The sequence below is a fragment of the Rana temporaria genome, chromosome 2 (genome assembly GCF_905171775.1).
Source record: "Rana temporaria chromosome 2, aRanTem1.1, whole genome shotgun sequence".
NCBI lineage: Eukaryota > Metazoa > Chordata > Amphibia > Anura > Ranidae > Rana > Rana temporaria.
In genome coordinates this window covers 121,959,679-121,982,933 of record NC_053490.1, presented here as the reverse complement: position 1 = coordinate 121,982,933, position 23,255 = coordinate 121,959,679, and the positions used below count along the sequence as shown (strand labels likewise).

Genomic DNA, 23,255 nt, shown 5'->3' with positions numbered 1-23,255 from the left:
AGTATCGTTCCCGCGTCTAATTTTGAAAATTTTACGTCGTTTGCGTAAGTCGTCCGTGAATGGGGCTGGACGCCATTTACGTTCACGTCTAAACCAATGACGTCCTTGCGGGAAATTTTAGGGACGGCAAATGCGCAGTTCATTCGGCGCGTATCTTAGATACGCTGCGCTGGTGCAGATCTTTGTGGATCTGCCCCATTTGGGTCTCCAAAAATTTGCTTTAAAGGCAGTGGTGAAATATCTCAGCAGTATCAGTAATACAGTTTACATTATTATATTATCTCTAATCCTTTGAAAGATTAATTTGGATTGTGTTTGCCATGAGATATTACAGAACCACACTCTTTGTGTAATCATTAAACTGGAACTCAACAACCATTTTTTTTTTTTTGGATAGAGTGGAATCTCTGTTTTCTTGTTTTTTATTACTGTCTGAGTCTCTTTTACGAAACCTCCCCCCTTCATTTCTGTAGTGATTAAGCAGAGAGGGGGGAAAGATTAGAACCTCTGACAGTTTTTAGTCTGTGTCTCTGTTGGAAAATGTATCTACACTTTCCACCCTTGTGGCAGTAAAAGAGGGGGAATCTTCCAGTGTTGAAATTTGTAAAAATTAACCTGCTTTATCCCTACTTTTTCCAAACCAAAAATAAATTAGGAGATCCACTTCATAAAAACTTGAGAAAAAATTGCTTCTCCTGCTATTTCTCTGTAGTGTAGACAAAAGACCCAATAAACAAAAACCTTGAAAATTGGTTAGTATGTAGAGCTACTCCTGCAGGAGCTGCTTGGGTTCTCTGTTCTTCTACTTTGACTAAGTCACTAAGAGAACAGCATCGGCCCCACTGACACATCAGGTTAAGCAAATAGATACTGCAGTGCTACTGGGAGCAAATTATACTGTATGTTCCCAGTGCTCAGGGTTGCCCCCACTAACTCAACCTCATCAATATATGTTCAATAATATTAAATGTCCAATGAATACAATAAGAATCTTGAAATCCTTATTATTTCATTTAAATGCTCACCAGATGATCAGACCCTTCATACAAAAATGGGTCATATCAGGTGTGTGATTAAATACATCAATGGCCACCAGGTGTCCCTCTTCTCAATGTACTCATCCAGTAGTCTTATAAGTATTTGAAAACCAAAAGAACAATTATTGTGTAGTAATGCAACAAAACAAAAACAAAGGTTAAACAAAAATTGCAGAACTACCATTTCAGGGGGAAGTGATGTCAGCATGTCAGGCTGAAAATGATATTTACACCATCTTTGTTTGTACAGAGTGTATTGTCTGCAATTTTCCCATGTAAGCATATTTTAAATAAATCAGTTGCTCTTTTTATACTACTACACTATGGGGCTGTTCTTATACATTACTTGGAGGTATTTTAATCATTTAAGGAGGGAGAGTGCAGTGACAAAGGAGAATCACCACAATATGCTATATATGGTCGTATGTGATCTATAGGTTTCCCTATTTGGTGAGAGTCCATTGCATGCAGGTGTGATACATTGGTGACTGGATTGTTTCGAAGATTGGCTGCACAGACATTGTATTTAAGGATATTGGAAGTTGTACTTTTTATTTTTATGTGAGCACATTTTCACTTTTTTGTGTTGGTTTTTCCAATACTACTACTACTATAACTGTCATTTTGGTTTTCATATACTTATGGGAGAAAATAAGAAATATAAAAATACTGAGACACCCGGTGGTCGTTGATGTATTTATTTACAGGCCTGATATGACCCATTTTTTGTATGAAGGGTCTAATCTTCTTGTTAGCGTTTATTTTTTCTGAACATTATACGGAAGATATATTAGTGAATTCAATTATTTTTTTGTATTCACAAGGATACCTAATATTATTGAACAGAAACTGGTGAGGCTGAGAGTTAGTGGGGGCAATTCTCAGAGCGCTGGGAATATATAATTTGCATTTGTGGAACCCGTCGGGGGATAAGGTGATTTCAAAACCGTGAATGATTGAAATTTGGGTTATTGTCCTAAGCGCTGGTTCTATATTTATAAACTGCTACTGGGAGCACAAATATATATATCCTGCACACAACTAGGAGTCAGTATCAAAAAGCAAACATCAGACTAACTAATGGTAAATAGACCCAGTACATTGTCATGGATTACATTAAATAGCAGTATATACATAAATGTGTAAGTAAAGGATTAGGTCAATTACAGTTTCACTAGACATTATATATGAATGGCAGATTTGAAATTTAAGCCTCCCTACCTCTTACTATGGACAATAGGCAAAGCTCTTGTGAAGGAGCTATATATATGAGCAGTCTTTAGCTCTAGTTCTTCAGCCAGCTAGCATTGGGGCCTGGTCTTTATGATGGTGCACATTAATACACACCCAGTAGAGTCTGCATGCAGTAAATAAGTCTGCTATTTAGATGACCAGTTCCTATGTCCTCAGTCTCAGGTAGCAGCAACAGATCAATGGCAGTAGTGCCCTCTCACTAATCCCAGAGATACAGCAACAGGGGTCCCGCTGTTCAGATGTCAACTTATTTCTGGATCTGCCTAGAGTGACTACGGTCCTCAGCAAACGGCCACAAGATTGTAGCAAGTTGATGTGCACACCTCAGTCTCCTTGCAGCAAAGATGTAATCCTCTCTCTCTCTTTATACCCGGTTTGCATTGGGAAATATAGTCTAATAGTCAATTAATTGCCATAGTAAAGTTTTCTTTCCCGCACCTCCCATGATTCAATGCTTCCAATCATCAAGTCTCTTTAGCTCCTTCTGCTGGTGGATAGAGGTGAGGTAGTGTTAACCCATTCAGCTGAAGTCCATTGGGAGTATAGACAGCACTACAGTACCTAAATCACTGAATGTCTCCAGCCAAGAACCTGACTACTGATAGAAACTGAAACAATTTTAGTTTTCAAAGGAAGCACTAAATAAAATGTTGTACTTTATAGGTAATTGTTATATAGGAGTAATATATAAAGATCAAGGCTTAACAAATACTTTTTGAAAAACTAATACACATTATGATTTTTTGGGCTGTATGTTTTATTTATTTGTCAAGAATAAAAGTAAAGTTTACAAAAGAAAAATGTTTCTCTTTTGCTGCAGGTCCTCCTCACTACTGGAATAACTTTTGCTTCATCTCTGGACCACCGATACAATGTGCAAATAGTTGGCAGCATACCAGCTGGGTAATAATATATATAGTCTAGACTATACGTAGAGAAATGGCCTTGACAAGATCAACGTATATATAAAATGTCACCTATGTACTCAAAGCATATCTAATCCCAGAAACATACAAAGAATTTATATTGAGACTTACCAATTCTTAGATGATGTGGCTGAGTTAATTTTCATGTTTTAGACTTTTCCCTCTTTATTTTCACCTTTTGATCTTACCAGTAAGTCTGTTAGTTTTCAACTTTAAATGTAATGTAATTTACAATCTAAAGTAGTGAGTGTACAGCTTGTATAACAGTGTAAATTTGCTGTCCCCTCAAAATAACTCAACACACAGCCATTAATGTCTAAACCACTGGCAAAAAAGTGAGTACACCCCTAAGTGAAACTGTCCAAATTGGGCCCAATTAGCAATTTTCCATCCCCAATGTCATGTGACTCATTAGTGTTACAAGGTCTCAGGTGTGAATAGGGAGCAGGTGTGTTCAATTTGGTGTTATGGCTCTCACTCATACTGGTCACTAAAAGTTCAACATGGCACCTCATGGCAAAGAACTCTCTGAGGAGCTGAATTGTTGCTCTACATAAAGTTGGCCTAGGCTATAAGAAGCAAAAAAATTGGTTTTAGCCTGGATCAGACAATCAAAAAAAATGACAATAATCATATATCTCAAAATAATTCAATGAGAATATTCCAGCTTCATCCACAAGGAATGCAGTTCTAATGGTCAAGTGCAAATAACAACAAAATGGTTCCCCCAAAGAAGACCAATATTAGAACACTATGGGAAAAACACTGAATTTTATTAAGTAGAAAAAATAGTGCAACAAAAAACATATAGAAAATGACAGATAAACAGAAATAGACCCCTACAAAAGTCCCCCACAATAACAGACCCTTAGAGGTCTGCTATGTATTTTGAGTGGCGTTTAAATTCAATGTGACATCTTTTATTTTAAAAAAAAGATGAAGATGTAATTTACCATTGATGTCATTAAAAAAAAAATTCTCTGTAAATGTCAGTGCTTTAAAAAAATCCTAGCCACATTCTGCACCGATACAGTATATGTTCCCCAGGGCAGTGCCCCCATTTTTTACACTTTCTTAACCCCTTTTGACAGAAAATGGGCATTTTTTATTTTGACAGATTCAGCTCCCATTGATTTCAGTGGACATCAGGGTCGATATCTGAACTTCTCTGATGTTTACTGAACCCCGCTAAAACCAAACCCAGGGCAGTACATCTTATCTCTCCTAGCATCATGAAATGCATAGGAGCAGGTGTATTACTCCTATATTGGATAAAGCCCTGTACACATGGGCCAAATGTCGGGGTGGCATCAGCCGGTTCAATAGAAATCAGCCAACATTCAGTCCGTGTGTACTGCAGCAGGTCTGATAGAAGATGGACGTTCGGACGTTTATGCTGATCGGTGCTTTCAGCCAATGGCTGAGAGCGCTGACTGGAATGTTCTGTCGGGGAGCCGTCCCCCTGTCAGAACACAAAAGAACAGCTGGGGAGTTCGCTGTACTAACATCGGATTGTAAGTGAGCTGTCAGTTTCTTTTTTTCGTTTAGCCTGCTGGGTTGAATTTTTTTTTAAAAATAGCAGCGTGTACTAGGCTTAACATGTATGAAACTCATTTGGGGCTTTTATAAGGAGAGCAGCTTCACTTTTGTCTTTGGTGCTATACTGTAGCTAGATTTTTTAATGATTTAGATTTTTTTTTTATCAAATACTCAGTTTGAATTCCTTAAGTTTGTGAGGGGATTACTTAAAATCTTCAGTAAATGTTGAATCATTAATTGTAAGTTCTTAATTTCTGTTTTTTAAAACAGTTTCCCAGTGCCTAAACTTCCTACCCTGAAAGCTATCCCTGATGTGATTGGAGACACAATTGCCATCACATTTGTAGGCTATGCTGTATCCGTGTCACTGGCTATGATCTATGCAGAGAAACACAGATATACCATTGACCCAAACCAGGTGAGACATAAGATACTATTGTATACTATTTTATCTTAAAGTACACATTGGATTACAGCTTATTAAAGGAATGCTATCACAATGGCTATTTACAGCCAAGGCTCTCGTGCAACTCTAGAGACGACTATTGTCCAACTCCTGGCTGTGGCTTGAGGAAATGTTTTGATAATGGAGATAAAATCCATGGGTGGACCCCAAAACATATCTGACTTATATTGTTTAAAGTGCATTGAACAGCACAGCATGTGTGTGTTATTGCATGGGTAGTGGTGTAGTGAGGATCAGATGTGTTTGTCTTGAGTATGAGGTACCATTTAAGATGAATGGGCACACACCATATGGCACATATACTGCATGTTGTTGTACCACACATTAAAATGCTCATAAACACACTCTACAACACCCGTGTAGAGGTGTGGATTTAGCCTTAATGTTTAGGTAATTACCAACTACATAACACATTATAAGTATGGTTACAATTTGTATATAATGTCTGTAGATATTACATTCTCCAATATATTTTGCCATGATTAAAAAAAAATAGGGCCCATTTAAATCTATGAATTTAACACCACTTGTTTTAAATGGTCCTAATTCATATCTGTGCAATGCTTTGACATGTGTTGTCCATTTTGTTATGCGTCAGCCTACATTATAGGGTTTATTGAAGAAAGTAGCAGTGTTTGAAAATGTATAATTGTTGATAACACATGTAAAACACATGAAAGACACACAGAGCTGTGCAAAGCTGGTCTTAGAATGTTTCTTACCCATCTGAAGGAATCACTTAGAAGTTAAAGTGGATGCAAACCCTCACCTATACCCAATGAAATGAACAGCCTCAGATGATAGATAGAGAGTTAACAAATCTCCTTACCTAAGTTTTGCTTGTAAATCTGCTGTCTTCGGCTTTCTACACTCTTTAGAAAGTGCATATCATGTTAGAAATCTTTTTTCCTCTTTCACCAGTGGGAGGGGAGTCTGGGCATACACTGTGTGTGAGCTGATTGGAGGAAAGGCAAACAAGGGTGCACACACTGCCTCATGCAACGAATGGACACACCTGGTTCGAGGTGTTAATCTCGGCTTACCACCGTCAGTAGCATTAAGAAGAAGGAATTGATTGCACACTCAAATCCAAAAAGATGCAATTTGAAAAATTCTTTATTGTCATAAAGAAGATGAAAGATGAAAAAGTTGACGCGTTTCACACGTAAAAATCATGCTTGTTCACGATTTTTACGTGTGAAATGCATCAACTTTTTCATCTTTGCAAGCTTGTCTGACTTATGACAATAAATAATTTTTCAAATTGCATTTGCACGTTTTGGATTAGAGTGTGCAATCAATTCCTTCTTCTTCGAGGAAAGCCACACACCCCTCCCCTCTCCACATAGGCAGAGGAACAAAGAAACTTGCAGAGCTGCAGCCTGAATAGAAAAGCTCTCTGCTATTCTACCTCTAAACACCCTGTCCTGAAACAAATTTCCAGCTGCTGTCATCTCCTGTGTCGGAGAGCTTGTCAGAAGTTATCATGCTAATAACAGCAGCAGAAAGACAAGTAAACGCTACAGATATATGTATCTAGGTCAGATTTCATGAATGGAGTTTACAACCACTTTAAAGTAGAATTCCAGGCTTTTACTAACTATGCTTAAAATAGTTCCTCCCTCCTATACAGTACAGACCAAAAGTTTGGACACACCTTCTCATTCAAAGAGTTTTCTTTATTTTCATGACTATGAAATTTGTAGATTCACACTGAAGGCATCAAAACTATGAATTAACACATGTGGAAATTCTACATAACAAAAATGTGTGAAACAACTGAAAATATATTTCATATTCTAGGTTCTTCAAAGTAGCCACCTTTTGCTTTGATTACTGCTTTGCACACTCTTGGCATTCTCTTGATGAGCTTCAAGAGGTAGTCACCTGGCGCAGCACCCCAACACTCTCCTTTTTGGTCAAATAGCCCTTACACAGCCTGGAGGTGTGTTTGGGGTCATTGTCCTGTTGAAAAATAAATGATGGTCCAACTAAACGCAAAACGGATGGAATAGCATGCCACTGCAAGATGCTGTGGTAGCCATGCTGGTTCACTATGCCTTCAATTTTGAATAAATCCCCAACAGTGTCACCAGCAAAGCACCCCCACACCATCACACCTCCTCCTCCATGCTTCACGGTGGGAACCAGGCATGTAGAGTCCATCCGTTCACCTTTTCTGCGTCGCACAAAGACACAGGGTTGGAACCAAAGATCTCAAGTTTGGACTCATCAGACCAAAGCACAGATTTCCACTGGTCTAATGTCCATTCCTTGTGTTCTTTAGCCCAAACAAGTCTCTTCTGCTTGTTGCCTTTCTTTAGCAGTGGTTTCCTAGCAGATATTCTACCATGAAGGCCTGATTCACACCGTCTCCTCTTACCAGTTCTAGAGATGTGTCTGCTGCAAAAGGTGGCTACTTTGAAGAACCTAGAATATGAAATATATTTTCATTTGTTTCACACTTTTTTGTTATGTATAATTCCACATGTGTTAATTCATAGTTTTGATGCCTTCCGTGTGAATCTACAATTTTCATAGTCATGAAAATAAAGAAAACTCTTTGAATGAGAAGGTGTGTCCAAACTTTTGGTCTGTACTGTATACCAACTAACTTGTGTAAAAAAATGCATGTACTATTTTCAGCCAACTCCAGTCTGGTCATGTGATCTCACATATAAGGTCTGCCAGTGCCTGATACAGGGGAGAGGAGAGAGCATTGAAGAATGGCTGGTAATGTCTGAGTGGTATTAAAAAGAAGAAGGTAGGGGGGGCTCACTGACTGAATAACTATGTAACTAAATGGGTGAACAGAAGGGTAATTGATAAGATAAAAACTGATCAATTAATAAAATGTCCAAACAAATCCAAAACATGCAATTCCAGTGCAAAAATAAACCAAGTGGACAAGTAAAAAAAAAAAAAAAAAAGTGAAATAGGGAATCAGTAACCCATATAAGACAGGTGGATAAAAATCCAGTAAATAAATAAATAGATAAATGTGCAACTGACATCAATTAATGTGCATACAAGTGCAAAAGTGGAAAAGTCTGATACAAAATAAAGTCTTCAAAAAAGTTTATATTTCATACTGATGTGCAATAAACTCCAAAAGTGCAAGCAGGCAATTTTCACAGGATCACAGTGATTACAAAAGTGCAGGTGCTGTTTTTCTTCCAGTGCAGGTGCTAAAAACCGTTTCCCCCAGCCTCTCACTTTAGTAGGCTTAAAATAAAATCCTTGCTGCAATATCTCTTTAGGACTGATTACTGCTCTCTTCTCATTGTCGTCCCAGCTCCTGATTTCACATGCACAGCAGGCTTACACACACAAGTTCCTGATGAGATCCAATAATCCACAGATCCAAAGCTCCAAACACGGCCAGCCTCCTCACATCAGCTCACAATAACATAGAGGAGAGAAAGGAGCGCTCCATAGTGCAGTAGGTTAAAAAAGGGGGGATTTACTAAACATAAAAATCACACTTACAATAAAACAGAGAATCGTCAGCGTTATGAACATATGAACTGCTGGTCTCGGCCGTGGCCGGGAGTGCGTCATCACAGCTTCCAAGTCCTTCACGCGTATCGTGACAGACTACGTCACTTTCTCAAAAGGATGGAAGTTTATTTGATCTCATCAGGAACTTGTGTGTGTAGGCCTGCTGTGCATGTGAAATCAGGAGCTGGGACGGCAATGAGAAAAGAGCAGTAATCAGTCCTAAAGAGATATTGCAGCAAGGATTTTTTTTTCAGCCTACTAAGGTGAGAGGCTGGGGGAAACTGTTTTTAGCACCTGCACTGGTAGAAATACAGCACCTGCACTTTTGTAACCACTGTGATCCTGTGAAGATTGCCTGCTTGCACTTTTGGAGTTTATTGCACATCAGTATGAAATATGAACTTTTTTGAAGACTTTATTTTGTATCAGACTTTTCCACTTTTATGCACATTGATGTCAGTTGCACATTTATCTATTTATTTATTTACTGGATTTTTATCCACCTGTCTTATATGGGATTGCCTATTTCACCTTTTTTTTATTTTTCACTTGTCCACTTGGTTTATTTTTGCACTGGAATTGCATGTTTTGGATTTGTTTGGACATTTTATTAATTGATCAGTTTTTATCTTATCAATTATCCTTCTGTTCACCCATTTAGTTACATAGTTTTTCAGTCAGTGAGCGCCCCCTACCTTCTTCTTTTTAATATTATTATTTATGTGCGAACATTTTTAGGTGGCTGCTGCTATTTATTTTTAGGTTTTAGATTATTTCCCTTTGGTATGCGCATTAGTTCCCCCCGTTTTTAATACAATGTCTGAGTGGTGATATCACCAATTCTATAGGCTTATTATGGACCATTCTCCTCTCCCCTGAAGCAGCTGCTGATTAACACAGGGAAGTTGATCATGTGATCGGACGAGTGCAGCCTGAAAATAGGTACTTAGGGGCAGATTCACGTACAGCCGCGCAATTTTGTGCGGGCGTAACGTATCTGATTTACGTTACGGTTCCGCAACTTACACGGGCAAGTGCTGTATTCTCAAAACACTTGCTCCGTAAGTTGCGGCGGCGTAGCGTAAATCCCCCGGCGGAATTCAAATTCGGCGGGTAGGGGGGCATGTAAATTAAGCGCGTCCCCACGCCGAACAAACTGCGCATGCGCCGTCTTTAAAATATCCTAGTGTGCATTGCTCCAAATGACATCGCAAGGACGTCATTGGTTTCGACGTGAACGTAAATGCCGTCCAGCCCCATTCACGGACGACTTACGCAAACGACGTAACTTTTTCAAATTTCGACGTGGGAACGACGGCCATACTTAATATTGGCTGCGCCTCATAGACCCAGGGGCAACTTTATGCCGGGAAAAGCCTAACGTAAACGTCGTAAACTTGGCTGCGTCGGCCGCGCGTACGTTCGGGAATTTGCGTATCTAGCTAATTTGCATACTCGATGCGGAATTCGATGGAAGCGCCACCTAGCGGGCAAAAAAAAAATGCAGTTTAGATCCGACGGCGTAAGAGACTTACGCCTGTCGGATCTAATGGATATCAATGCGTAACTGATTCTATGAATCAGTCGTATAGATACGACGGCGCAACGCAGAGATACGACGGCGTATCTGGAGATATGCCGTCGTATCTCCGTTGTGAATCTGGGCCTTAGTGTAAGTGTTAGGAAGGTGGAGGGAGCATTTTTAAGCATAGCTAGTTAAAGCCTGGAATTGTATTTATTGGTGGTGAATCTGAAATGTGTTTTACTTTCATGTAGCTTTGTACTTTTCACCATTCTTAGAAGTTAATAATGGGATCTATTTTTTTAGGAACTCTTGGCTCATGGGATATCCAATATGGTCTCCTCACTCTTCAACTGTTTTCCCAGTTCTGCTACTTTGGCTACAACGAACATTCTTGAGAGTGCTGGAGCTTACACTCAGGTGAGATTTTATACATTTCTGAATTAAAATGTATGTTTGGAGAAATTCCTCTTCAGAGATCCACTGTCTTGTATGCCATATTTACCTAGCACTGATATCATTATGTAGCTTTTTAGAGAGTACATAGATTGATTCACATTAGTCCATCACCCAAAAGCAGAGTTCCGCCAATTTTTTTAAAAGAAAAGTCAGAAACTACAAATACTGCAGCTGCTGACTTTTAACATAAGGACACTTACCTGTCCAGGGTGCCCGCAATGTCGGCACCCGAAGCCGATTCGTTCCTCGGCTCTTGGTAAGGGAATCAGGAAGTGAAGCCTTAAGGCTGCGTGATCCCACTGGTCCCTGCTGTTTTCTATGACCTGTGTGTCTTCCAGAAGACAGCGGGGGGACGGAGGAGGCGCCGGACGTGGCGTAGGTTGCCGCGGGTGGCTCGGCTACCTATGCCTGGAAGTGGGAGCAAAATACACCGAAAGGTGCCAAATGTGACAACGGAGGGGGGGATTACAAAAGCGTAAGTTAAATTTTTGGGTGGAACTCCGCTTTAAGTTCCCTAACACACCTAGATACACACTGACACAATTTGGGAATAAGCCAATTAACCTACTTGTTTTAGATACCATATAGACTTGTGGAAAAGTGACATTCAATTTGATGCACACCTGAGCAACTCACACTATGACACACAGGGTATCACCTGGACAGGAAATAAGATCATTTTCCCTATTGGAATTTTTACTCTATTGAAAAGTATGTTTTTGTATTGCTATTTATTTTATGTTTTAATGATTCTTGTTGAGGAAATCAATAATTAATATCTAATAGAATCTCACAATATAAAAACAAATGTATAGAGTAGGGTTTTAAATTAATAGAATGATGCTTCCTTTGTAAGGCCTTGTACACACAGAGTGATTACATCAGTGTTCCATGCAGGGCCGTGTTTACCTGTACGGGATGCACAGGTGTACCATGCACTGCCCATTCATGTCTATTGGGACAAAGTGAGTGCATAGACATAGCTGCTGTGTCCCAATATGACATCTACCTGTATGTGGGGTGCAGGTGTGTGTCCCGGAACTTACCCTGGGTGCATTTAGTGGCTGTGCTCCCTCAACTGCATGGATGAAACATTGGAAGCATCATCTGTGTCCGTGCAGCCGTGTGTCCCAATAGACAACAGAGGGACCGCCAGCATGGGCTTGCACGTACCACCTGTGCATTCCCATGCAGAGAAACACAGCCTTGCACAGGGTGCGGATGTAATCTTACTGTGTAAATGAGGCCTAAATGTTACATTTATGTGCATATTTTTAGCTTTCAGGATTCTTCACCAGTGCTGTGGTACTAGTCGTTCTGATTTGGGTTGGTCCTCTGTTTAATTACTTGCCAAAGGTAAGAGTTTTGTACACAAAAATAATTGTATGGGGTCAGGTGGAGATATATAAAAAGAGGATCTGTAATTGATTTTTTTCTTTTTTTTTTTCCTATAGCAATAAAAACTAGTGAGGAGGGATTGGGAGTACTGTCCACCTGCCATAAAAAATTGTATTCCATAACATAACCCTCAAAACACTCAAATTGCCCCAATAGTGTGGCAAGGGAAAGCATTGTCTGCAGCTTCTGTTACAAACAACAGAACAAGCACCAGCACCTGGTGACTTATTTTCTACTAACTTTACTAAAGTTTGAAATAACTATTTATAATATTAAGGGTCCATTGACACTTCATTCCTGTGTGTTGGGTTAATGTACGCTTTATTGTGTCACACATTTACATGCCTTATGGAAATGCATAAGAACTGACAACAAAACAGACATGCAAATAGCACCTTAACATGCTAGCACATGTGGCGTGTTAACGGGCAGTATGCTAACATACTACAGAGAAAAATTGTATTTTACCACTAATAACTGGTTATTACAAAGTAATTGAAAAGCACTTCCTTATAGAGGATAGGTGTGCAGTAACCATTGCAACTACTCAGATATAAACTGTAGAATGCAGCAGAAAATGTCCCTGGTTTTCTATCATAAGCATTAGTTGCAGAAAAGACAGCTCACACCATCCTTACTACAGGATTCTCATACACACCCTCAGCATTTATGATGTAGAAGCCCAGCAGAAATCTTTCAAGCTCCGGGTATGAGCCAGGTTATTCTACATATATTTTGTGAAGCTTTAGTAATAAACCACAATATACTTAGCAATCAATCAACTTTAAGCACAACCTATGTTCTAACTTGTATAGGGAAAAAATGAAGTACAACATAAACTACTTAAAGAGGATCTTTACCCTGCAAACAAAAACACACTTCCCTGTCCGTGGATCTAGCAATGTCTTGACCCGACCCAACTCTTTGCTGGTCTTCGGGTCTAGGTGCTGGTATCTTAACTGTGGGCAACTGACTGTGATTCCTTGCAGCTTCACAGCAGGCTGTCTGACTGCACACGCACAAGTTGTACAGGCCCCCGTAAATCTTCCCACAGTCTCCTGGGACCTGTGACGTGTCCCAAGAGGCTGCAGGGGAGGGGGGGGGGGCAAAATTCTGGTCGGATCGACACAGAGATACAACCAGAAGTGGGAGCAGGTACTTGTCAAAATCAGGCCCCCATAGCAAACCGCTTGCTATTGCTCCCATGTCCTGCTCTGTCAATGAGGAGGGAGAGAGCCTTTAGAACCACTGTAAAGGGAAACTATATTATACGATATGTAATGATTTTGGCTCCACTTATTTTAATTAATTTAAAAATAATTCTAACTGATATGTTATATATGTGGTATTTATGTATATAAAATCTTTGTTTTGCAAATAAACACAGCATTCACAGAGCATTCTGGGCTTTCCAAGGTGAGAGCAAAGCAGAAGCAGTTTGCATTTATGATCTCTCTCTTTCTCTCTCTGATTGAAACAATCTTACAGAGCCATCTAAAGTGATGTGGAGGAGAATGAGCTAGTGCCTGGACCCATTTGGTTGTGCGTGTATATATATATATATTTGCGTTTGTACAGTTCACTTTGAACTGTAAATAACAGATTTTCTTCAACAGAGAAGCTAAGGAGAACCTAAAAGGAAGCTTAGAATTCAACTGCTTTCACACTTGGTGGGAATGCCCACGCATTAAAGGCTTCTGGAATAGAATCTTTTGTTTGCTGCGCAAGGTCACAAGCCTTGCAATCCCTAAAACTCCCAAAATTGTCTTACTGATGTCTACGAATGCTCGAAGCCTCTTCTAAAACTCACTCACTTTATACTGCTAGGCGCCAACATGACCTTGGCTTGAGCATGGAAGAAATTATCAGCGACATTTGCTGCAGCCAAATTAAACATTTCATGGATAATGGTCCAGGAGAAGGCGGTCAGCACCCTCCTAGACACCACTAAAGCATTTGAGGTGGTGTGGGAACAATGGAGTGTATATATACATCAGCCCCTGTAGCCCACTGCACCTTTGTTTACTCCGAGAGAAACCCTGATGCCTGAAGCTTATTCTGTCTCTAAACTATATTTTCCTTTTCTTTTCTTCATTTCTTCTCTGGGTCTCTCCCTCGCTTCTTTCTCTCTCCAAGTCTTCATTGCTTGGTTACCTTTAATTATTATTTCTGAGGAACATGCATTTGGGCAACTTAGGCAGGTTTTCTTCTATTTGTGATAAGCCTACTGGGATTATGGTCATAACACCCATTAAGGGGGATATTATGCTTCTTAATAATTGAACCAGTACTCCATCTTCCGTTTACCAATATGATAGTGTTTCTTATCAAGTTGGCACCCATGATAGATATCTTTGCTAATAATAATATGACATGTAACTGCCAACCTCTTTTCACAGTTTATTTGGCCATATTTCAATGTCAATAATTTTGATGCATTGTCCCTTTCTGTAAACATCACTGGTTACATCAATATAAAAATTATTGAAACAGAATTCAACCAACTGGCCAGCCCTGAAAACCAAAAACAATTAAATATAATTATTTTATAGCACTGATCATAATAAATAAAAAGAAATTGTAAAAAAAAAAAAAAAATACTATTTTTCAGTGCATATTTTAAATACATTTTACCAATGATAGGAAGTTTACAGCAATAAATTGACAGCTATAACAGAGTATTCATGTGAAGAAGTTGCAAATTTACACATAATATAAAGATACAATGTGGGACTTTTGTGGTTCACTATGGATCCAATCATATTAACTTTATATTGTTTGTTGTGTATTGACCTGTATGATTGTAAAGAGTCATTGAACAATTAAAGTATTGGCAGTTTGCATCATTTATATTGCTCTGTAATACAAGCAGTTTTAGTTGGCAACTCTTTCCTGTCATTCTGTAGGCAGTACTCGCATGTATAAATGTCGTCAGTCTCAGACAGATGTTCATCCAGTTCCAGGAGCTTCCAGAATTATGGAAAATCAGCAAAACTGACTTTGTAAGTATATTTCATAGTTTATAAATAGGACAAGCCAACTAAAATATACAATTTAGAAGGTTACTAAATCACCTCTATGGTGAGCAAGCATCACTCTTAGCGGAGTCACGTAGAATGATGTCAGGGTTGGGAATGCAAATTTGAATAGTCTCTAAGCAATTGCACCAGATTTTCAGCCAGTCCTCAGTACTCAGGCTAGGAGCCAGGCTTGTGGCTATACACTTACCTGCATTACAATTTTATTATACAACCTCCTTCACATTTACCAACAACTATGTAGTGCAAGCAACTACCTTATTGGATATCACCCTTTTGGAGTGTTTTCTGAGTGTTACATAAAAAAGACACACACAGCAGAAACATGTTGACTGTTCAAATATGCCTTCAAACTACATGGGAGTTGATAAATGTAATGTGGATTGTATAAAGACTGTAATGCGGAATTTAATGTGTGTCGTTTTTTTTATATTCTGACAATTGATTACAATTTATAATAGCCAATATACAATTTAATCTCTACTTTATTCAAATTTTCTGTATTTTATTTAACATTATTTTCACTGATCTACTATTCCCATAAGAAGGAAGTGTCAATACGCTTGGCATGCCACTTACAGAAAGTGCATATTAGCTTTTCTTTTACTTATTTTACCATGTAGTCATTCTTTAAAATATTCTGAAGGAGAAGACTGACTGGAGATGATTTTCGAAAGGCAAACAGGAATTTTCTCTTAGTGAATGTGGTGAAAATTCACTTTGCAAAGAATACACAATTACGCGCAAGGAAAGTAAAATTTAAAAAAATAAAACAGTATTTCTGCTTGCACATGATTGGATCATGGAAGTCTGCAATGCTTCACTTTATTCACTCAACTCTGGAGGGAATTCCTTTGCAATGTGAACAGCTTATTTGTGTTTATTAAATCAGCCCCACTGAACTTTTAAAGTGTATCTATGCCCACAAACACAACTTTTTTATTTTATTTTGGATAGCATGGGGAAGGATTTGAACTAAGACAGGAAGTTAGTAAAAATCTCTCTAATGCCTCTTACGCACGACCATTTTTTTTCAGTCGGAATAAACTCAGACGGGTTTTTCCGACGGAATTCCGCTCAAGCTGTCTTGCATACACACGGACACACCAAATTCCATCAAAAACACAGTGACGTACAACGCTACGACGAGCCTAGAAATATGAATTTCAATGCTTCCGAGCATGCGCCAAATTGTTTTTGAGCATGCGGAAAAAAGAGAACATGTTCTCTTTCTAAGTCCGTTGGAGTTTCCGACGGAAAAAGTCAGATAGGGCATACACACGTTCGGAATATCCGATGAAAAAAGTCAGACGTACATGTGTATGTGGCATAACAGCCACTGCTATATTTAAGTAGGGGAATGCTTGAACCCTGTCAGAAAGTGAGGGGAAATCTCTCTAATGAAGCCACAAGTGGCATTAAAATATAGGCATTTATTTTGAAGATGTCTGCCACCTGTTGACAGCAAGGGAAAATACAGAAGGCAAACATGACATAGAATGCTAAACAAAAATTCAATGACATCTCATCTTTTTTTACAGTCTGTCTGGGTGGTTACATGGTTGGCAGTAGTAATCCTTAATGTAGAAATGGGCCTGATGGTTGGTGTTGTTTTCTCTATGATGACAGTGGTTTGCCGAACTCAAAGGTACAGTCTATTAATGTAGTATTAATGTTTATTATTGTGTTTATTATGCTTGGTTTTAATAAAAAAATATTTTTCTAATATGGATAAGTAAATCAGAATTATCCAATATTTAATATAATACATTTTTTTGATTCATGATTTCCTGAATGTATTAATTGCATTATTCTCAGCAGATCAGTCAGCTTTACTTTTATATATACAGGAGAAAAGTGATGAATTAGCTATTTTCCTGATCTGGTCACTCCAGTTATAGCAACAGCATTAAATTGAGCACATTGGTATATTTTGGTTTATTTGTCCTTTTCAATTTATTTATTAAAACCCAACTCCAGAACACTCTTTTTTTACCTGTAATGTGATGATGACATACCATTTGTCAAAGTTTTCTTGTGTGTGTCCTCACTTGAGAGACAAAGTAACTGGTTTACTCCATATAGTAAAAAGACCTTTTATGTGTAAAGTGCTTCAATAACACCAATGGATGGAGCATTTGTGGATATATCCAATCAATTACATGTGAATGGCTGACATGTATAAAATGCTTGAGACTCCCTGTTGGTCCTTTAACTTGATAGGTAACCTCTTAAAGTGTAATTCCACTTTTGCAGCTAAATTAGGAAAATACCTACTTTATATTTGTTACATGTCCCCACATAGCATAACTTTAAAAAAAAATTAACATGTTGGTCAGGCTTTTTTAGATGCTCTATTTTTTCATTTTTTTTATCCAGTAAGAAAAAAGCATGCTAATTTTCTTTGTTTATGAGGGGGCAGGGCCGTTGATAGAAATCATGGGGCCCCCTGTACATAGATCTCCAAAAACAAATGTAAAAAAAAGAATTTCTTAATCAATTTAGGTCAATATGTATTCTGTTACATGCTTTTGTAAAAACAAATCCCAATAAGCATATATTGATTGGTATGTGCAAAATTTATAGCATCTATAAACTATGGGATATACTGTATTTATGGAATTTGTATTTATTTATTTTTACTAGTAATGGCGGTGATCAGTGGCTTATAGTGGGACTGTGATATTGGGGTGGACAAATTCAACACCTAACTGACACTTTTGACACTTTTTTGGGGACCAGTGACACTAATACAGTGATCAGTGCTAAAAAATGTGCACTGTCACAGTACTAATGACACTGGCTGGGAAGGGGTTAACATATAGGCAATTAAAGGGTTAAATATGTGCCTAACAAGTGTTTTCTTACTGTGGGGGAGGTGATTTTACTAGTGAAAGGCATAGATCCCTGTCCCTGCTTTGCAGGAACACATGATCAATGTGTTCCATACAGACAAAACTGTGATCTGCCTTGTTTACATAGGAATACTGCCGTTCTGCCTGTGTACAGAATGATTGGTGGGTACCACTGATTGGCTCCGATACCCAGAAAAGCGCAACCGCCCTGTAGCAGTAAATCTGCTATGGGGTGGTCGGCCACTGGTTAAGATCATCAGCATTATGATAACTCACAGGCAGCAGGTGCTCTATCATGGCTGACAGTGTCACAGTGTGTCACATGACATGGCTGTTGGGTGCTGACCCTGTTAACTTTTTACCAATAAATTAACAAAATCAGCACCCAATAAGCCATGTTATGTGCTAACTAAGGGTTATAGGTTTAGAGGCTGGGCTTCCTGCATGGTATGTTAATGAGGAAAGACTTAGGACAGACTCACTATGACATTGTTCAAAAAAGCCTTACAGTCAGCCTTGACACCTTCTCCTGAGAAACATTTAAAAAGGTAAGATTTAAAAAAAAAAAAATTTAGATATGCTCCATGAATGGGAACACATAACAAACATATAGTGGGGTTTTCTCAAATCAGAACGCAAATGTGGAAATACACTTAAATGAAGCCTCCTGATGTAGGAGGAGTTGGGGCAAACTTGATAAGAAAAGACAGGAAAAGCCGATGTACTTTGCATTTTGTCATCATCACTTAGCCTGAATTTTTCAGGTGTGCTACAGTTTCACTATTATGACTTTAGCTGGCCATACATTATACATTTTTCTTATTCATTTTTTTTAGATTTACCTTCAACTATGTAGAGTCATGGCCAAACGTTTTGAGAATGGCACAATTATTAATTTCACAAAGTCTGCTGCCTCAGTTGTTATGATGGCAATTTGCATATACTCCAGATTGTTATGAAGAGTGATGCGATGAATTGCTATTAATTGCAAAGTCTCCCTTTGTCATGAATTAACTTAACCCCCCAAAAAAATCCACTGCATTTTTAGCCCTGCCACAAAAGGATCAGCTGACATCATGTTAGTGACACAGGTGTCAGTGTTGACAAGGACAAGGCTGGAAATCACTCTGTAATGCTGATTGAGTTAGAATAACAGATTGGATGCTTTAAAGAAGGTTGATGCTTGAAATCATTGTTCACCTTTGTTAATCATGGTTACCTGCAAGGAGACGTGTGCAGTCATTATTGCTTTTCACAAAAAGGGATTCACAGGCAAGGATATGCTGCTACTAAGATTCCACCTGAATCAACCATTTATCGGATCAAGAACTTCAAAGAGAGAGGTTCAGTTGTTGTCAAGGAGGCTTCAGGGTGCCCAAAAAAGTCCAGCAAGTGACAGGACTGTCTCCTACATTTGATTGAGCTGCGGGATCAGGTCACTACCAGTGCAGAGCTTGCTCAGGAATGGCAGCAGGCAGGTGTGAGTGCATCCAGGGCCATCTTAATAGTCTCATGGGCCCCTGGACAAAGTAATGCTATGGGCCCCTACAAGGTTGCCCCAATTTACGCACCAACTCTCAAGAATGGAAGTACAATATTTCTACTTTACAGTGTGTCACTTGCCACCATCCCCTGTCACCAGATTCAGCATGTCTGAAAGGGGGGGGGAGAAGGAAGGGAGAGAAGGATGGGGAGGTAGAAGGATGGGGGAGGGAGAAGGTAAGCGGGAAAAAAAGAGGAGCAAGGAGTAGGGAGGAGAGAGAGGAGGAGGGGGAGAAGGAAGGGGGGAGAAGGAGGGGGGAGGTGGGGGAGAGAAGGAAGGCGAGGGAGAAGGAAAAGGGGAGAGAAAAGGGGAGAGAAGGAGAAGGAGGGGGGAGAAGTGGGGGAGAGAAGGAAGACGAGGGAGAAGGAAGAGGGGAGAAGGAAGGGGAGGTGAAGAATGATGGGGGGAGGAAGAAGAAAGGGGGGAGGAGGGAGAGAGAAGGAAAGCGGGAAAAAGAGGAGCGAGGAGAAAGGAGAAGAGAGAGGAGGAGGGGGGAGAGAAGGAGGGGGGAAAGAGGGAGGGGGGGTGAGAGAAGGAGGGTGAGGGAGAAGGAAGAGGGAGGTGTGGAGAAGGAAGGCGAGGGAGAAGGAAGAGGGGGAGAGAAGGAAGGGGGGGGGAAGAGAGAGAGAAGGAAGGGGGAGAGAGAAGGAAGGGGGAGAGAGAAGGAAGGGGGGAGGGGGGGGAGAGAAGGAAGGTGAGAGAGAAGGAAGGGGAGGGGGGAGAAGGAAGGGGGAGAAGAAAGGGGGAGGTGGGGGAGAAGGAAGGGGAGGTGGGGGAGAAAGGGAAGGGGGAGGTGGGGGAAGGAAGGGGAGGGAGAAGAAAGGGGGAGAATGAAGGCAAGGAAGAAGGAAGGGGGGGAGAAGGAAGGGGGGGGAGTGGGGGAGGGAAGGAAGAGGGGGGAGAAGTGGGGGAGAGAAGGAAGGCGAGGGAGAAGGAAGGCAAGGGAGAAGGAAGGGGGAGAAGGGGGGGAGAGAAGGAAGGCAAGGGAGAAGAATGGGGGGGAGAAGAAAGGGGGGGAGGAGGGGGAGAGGAGGAAAGTGGGAAAAAAAAGGAGTGAGGAGGAGGAGGGGGGAGAGAAGGAGGGGGGAAAGAGGAGGGGGAAGAGAAGGAGGGGGAAAGAGAAGGAGGGGGAAAGAGAAGGATGGGGAGAGAAGGAGGGGGGAGAGAAGGAAGGGGTGGGGGAAAGAAAGGGGGAGAGAGAAGGGAGGGGGAGGTGGGGGAAGGAAGAGTATGGAGAAGGAAGGGGGGAGAAGACGAGGGGGAGAAGGAGGGGGGAGAGAAGGGGGAAGAAGGAGGGGGGAGAGAAGGGGGAGGTGGGGGGGGAGAAGGAAGAGGGGAGAGAAAGAAGGGGGAGAAGGAAGGGGAGGGGGGAGAAGGAAGGGGGAGGTGGAGGGAGAGAAGGATGGCGAGGGAGAAGGAAGGGGAGGGGGGAGAAGGAAGGATGGAGGTTGGGGAGAAAAGGGTGGGGGGGAGAAGGAAGGCGAGGGAGAAGAAAGAGTGGAGAGAAGGAAGGGGGAGAGAAGGAAGGCGAGGGAGAAGAAAGAGTGGAGAGAAGGAAGGGGGGAGAAGGAAGGGGGGGAAGGAGGGGAGAGAAGGGGGGGAGGTGGGGGAGAGAAGGAAGGGGAGGGGGAAGAGTGGAGAGAAGAAAGAGGGGGAAAGAAGGAGGGGGAGAAGGAAGGGGGGGAGAGAAGGGGGGGAGAAGGGGGTCTGGTCACAGTGATCACTTACTTGAATGGTCCCCGGGGGCTCTTAGTGACTTCTCTCATTCTTCAGGTCTTTGACTTTTTATTTTTCCCGCCCACTCATCCCCTTCACAGACGTAGCTAGCAGCACACATGCAGGGAGAGAGGGGCGGGAGAAGGGATGTTGAGGGTACAGGACAGAGCAGCGTGTCACTGCACATTGAGCAGTGAGGATGGAGCGACTCAGCAGCCATCAAAGGAGGGGGAGGAGAGGAGAAGCTGGATTGAACTACAGGTTTCCTGGCCATTCCCGGGTGTGCTGCGGATGTTCCACGAACGACGGAAGGTGTTTCTGAACTTTCTGGTAATGTGGAGATCCGTAGTTAGCTGGTATCTTCGACGGTGATGTGGAGCTGTACACCGCCGAAGATACCAGCTAACTAAGGCTCTCCACAGCACCAGAAACACCTTCCTCCGCTCGCGGAACATCCTTAGCACACACAGGAATGGCCAGGAAGAAATGCACCCTACCAAGCTCCCTCCCTCACTTCTTTCTTCCTATAGAGCGCCGCCGCTGACTACTCATTCAGCGCACCTCAAGCGCACGCACCAACTGACACTCCTCCGGTGCCCCGGCTAGTGCTATTTGTCCAGCTCTGATGGGGCCCCAGGTGAACATGGGGCCCCCGGGCTGTGCCCAGGGGTGCCCGCTCAGTAAGACGACCATGAGTGCATCTGCACGCACAGTGAAGCAAACCTTTTGGAGGATGGCCTGGTGTCAAGAAGGGCATCAAAGAAGCCACTTCTCTCCAGAAAGAAATCAGGGACAGACTGATATTCTGCAAAAGGTAGAGGGATTGGACTGCTGAAGACTGGGGTAAAGTCATTTTCTCTGATGAATCCCCTTTCCAATTGTTTGGGGCATCCGGAAAAAACCTTGTCCGGAGAAGAAAAGGCGAGCGTCATTATTAGTCCTGTGTCATGCCAACAGTAAAGCATCCTGAGACCATGTGTGGGGTTGCTCACATTGTTGCTTAAGAACACAGCCATAAATAAAGAACGGTACAAAACATCCTCATAGAGCAACTTCCAATTATCCAAGAACAGTTTGGTGATGAACAATGCCTTTTCCAGCATGATGGAGCACCTTGTCATAAAGCAAAAGTGATAACAAAGTGGCTTGGGGAACAAAACATCAACATTTTGGGACCATGGTCAGGAAACTACCCAGATCCTCATCCCAATGAGGACTTGTGGTCAATCCTCAAGGGGCAGGTGAACTATAAATCCCCCAAAATTCTGACAAACTCCAAGCATTGATTATGCAAGAATGGGCTGTCATAAGTCAAGATGTGGCCCAGAAATTGACTGACAGCATGCCAGGGCGAATGGCAGGGATCTTAGAAAAAAAAGGTCATCACTGCAAATATTGACTCTTTGTATAAACTTAATGTATTTGTCAATAAAAGCCTTTGACACTTCTGAAATGCTTGTAATTATACTTCAGTATACCATAGTAACATCTGACAAAAAGATCTAAAAGCACTAAAGCAGCAGACTTTGTGAAAATGAATATTTGTGTCATTCTCAAAACTTTTGGCCACGGCTGTAGTACAAGGGCCTGCCTGATTGTAAACAAATTAAAAGTGTTTAGGTTTAACCTTATATTATATGGTTTTGGTAACTCTTATGCCCTGTACACACATCTGATGAAAACGGACAGTTTTCATCGGACGAACTGATCGTGTGTGAGCCCCATCAGTTTTTTTCCCATCGGTGAAAAAAAATAGAACCTGTTTTATAATTTTCGTATGGTTAAAAAAATGATAGAAAAAAACGATCGTTTGTGAGGGAAATCCATCGGTCAAAAATCCACACATGCTCAGAATCAAGTCGACGCATGCTCGGAAGCATTGAACTTAATCTTTCTCTGCACGTCGTTTTGTTTTACGTCACTGCTTTGGACATGATCGGATTTTTAACCGATGGTGTGTAGGCAAGACTGATGAAAGTCAGCTTCAACAGATATCTGATG

The 23,255-nt window shown here is 40.9% G+C and overlaps 1 protein-coding gene across 1 annotated transcript in view; it reads left to right on the top strand.

The window, feature by feature from the left end:
- Window positions 1–23,255, top strand: part of LOC120929454 (solute carrier family 26 member 10-like) — an 87,011-nt gene that overhangs the window by 44,866 nt on the left and 18,890 nt on the right. The window contains exons 6-11 of the mRNA XM_040340888.1: window positions 3,112–3,194; window positions 5,027–5,174; window positions 10,552–10,665; window positions 11,983–12,060; window positions 15,009–15,104; window positions 16,682–16,788. Coding sequence (XP_040196822.1) covers window positions 3,112–3,194; window positions 5,027–5,174; window positions 10,552–10,665; window positions 11,983–12,060; window positions 15,009–15,104; window positions 16,682–16,788 — 626 coding nt within the window. The remainder of the gene's footprint in view (window positions 1–3,111; window positions 3,195–5,026; window positions 5,175–10,551; window positions 10,666–11,982; window positions 12,061–15,008; window positions 15,105–16,681; window positions 16,789–23,255) is intronic.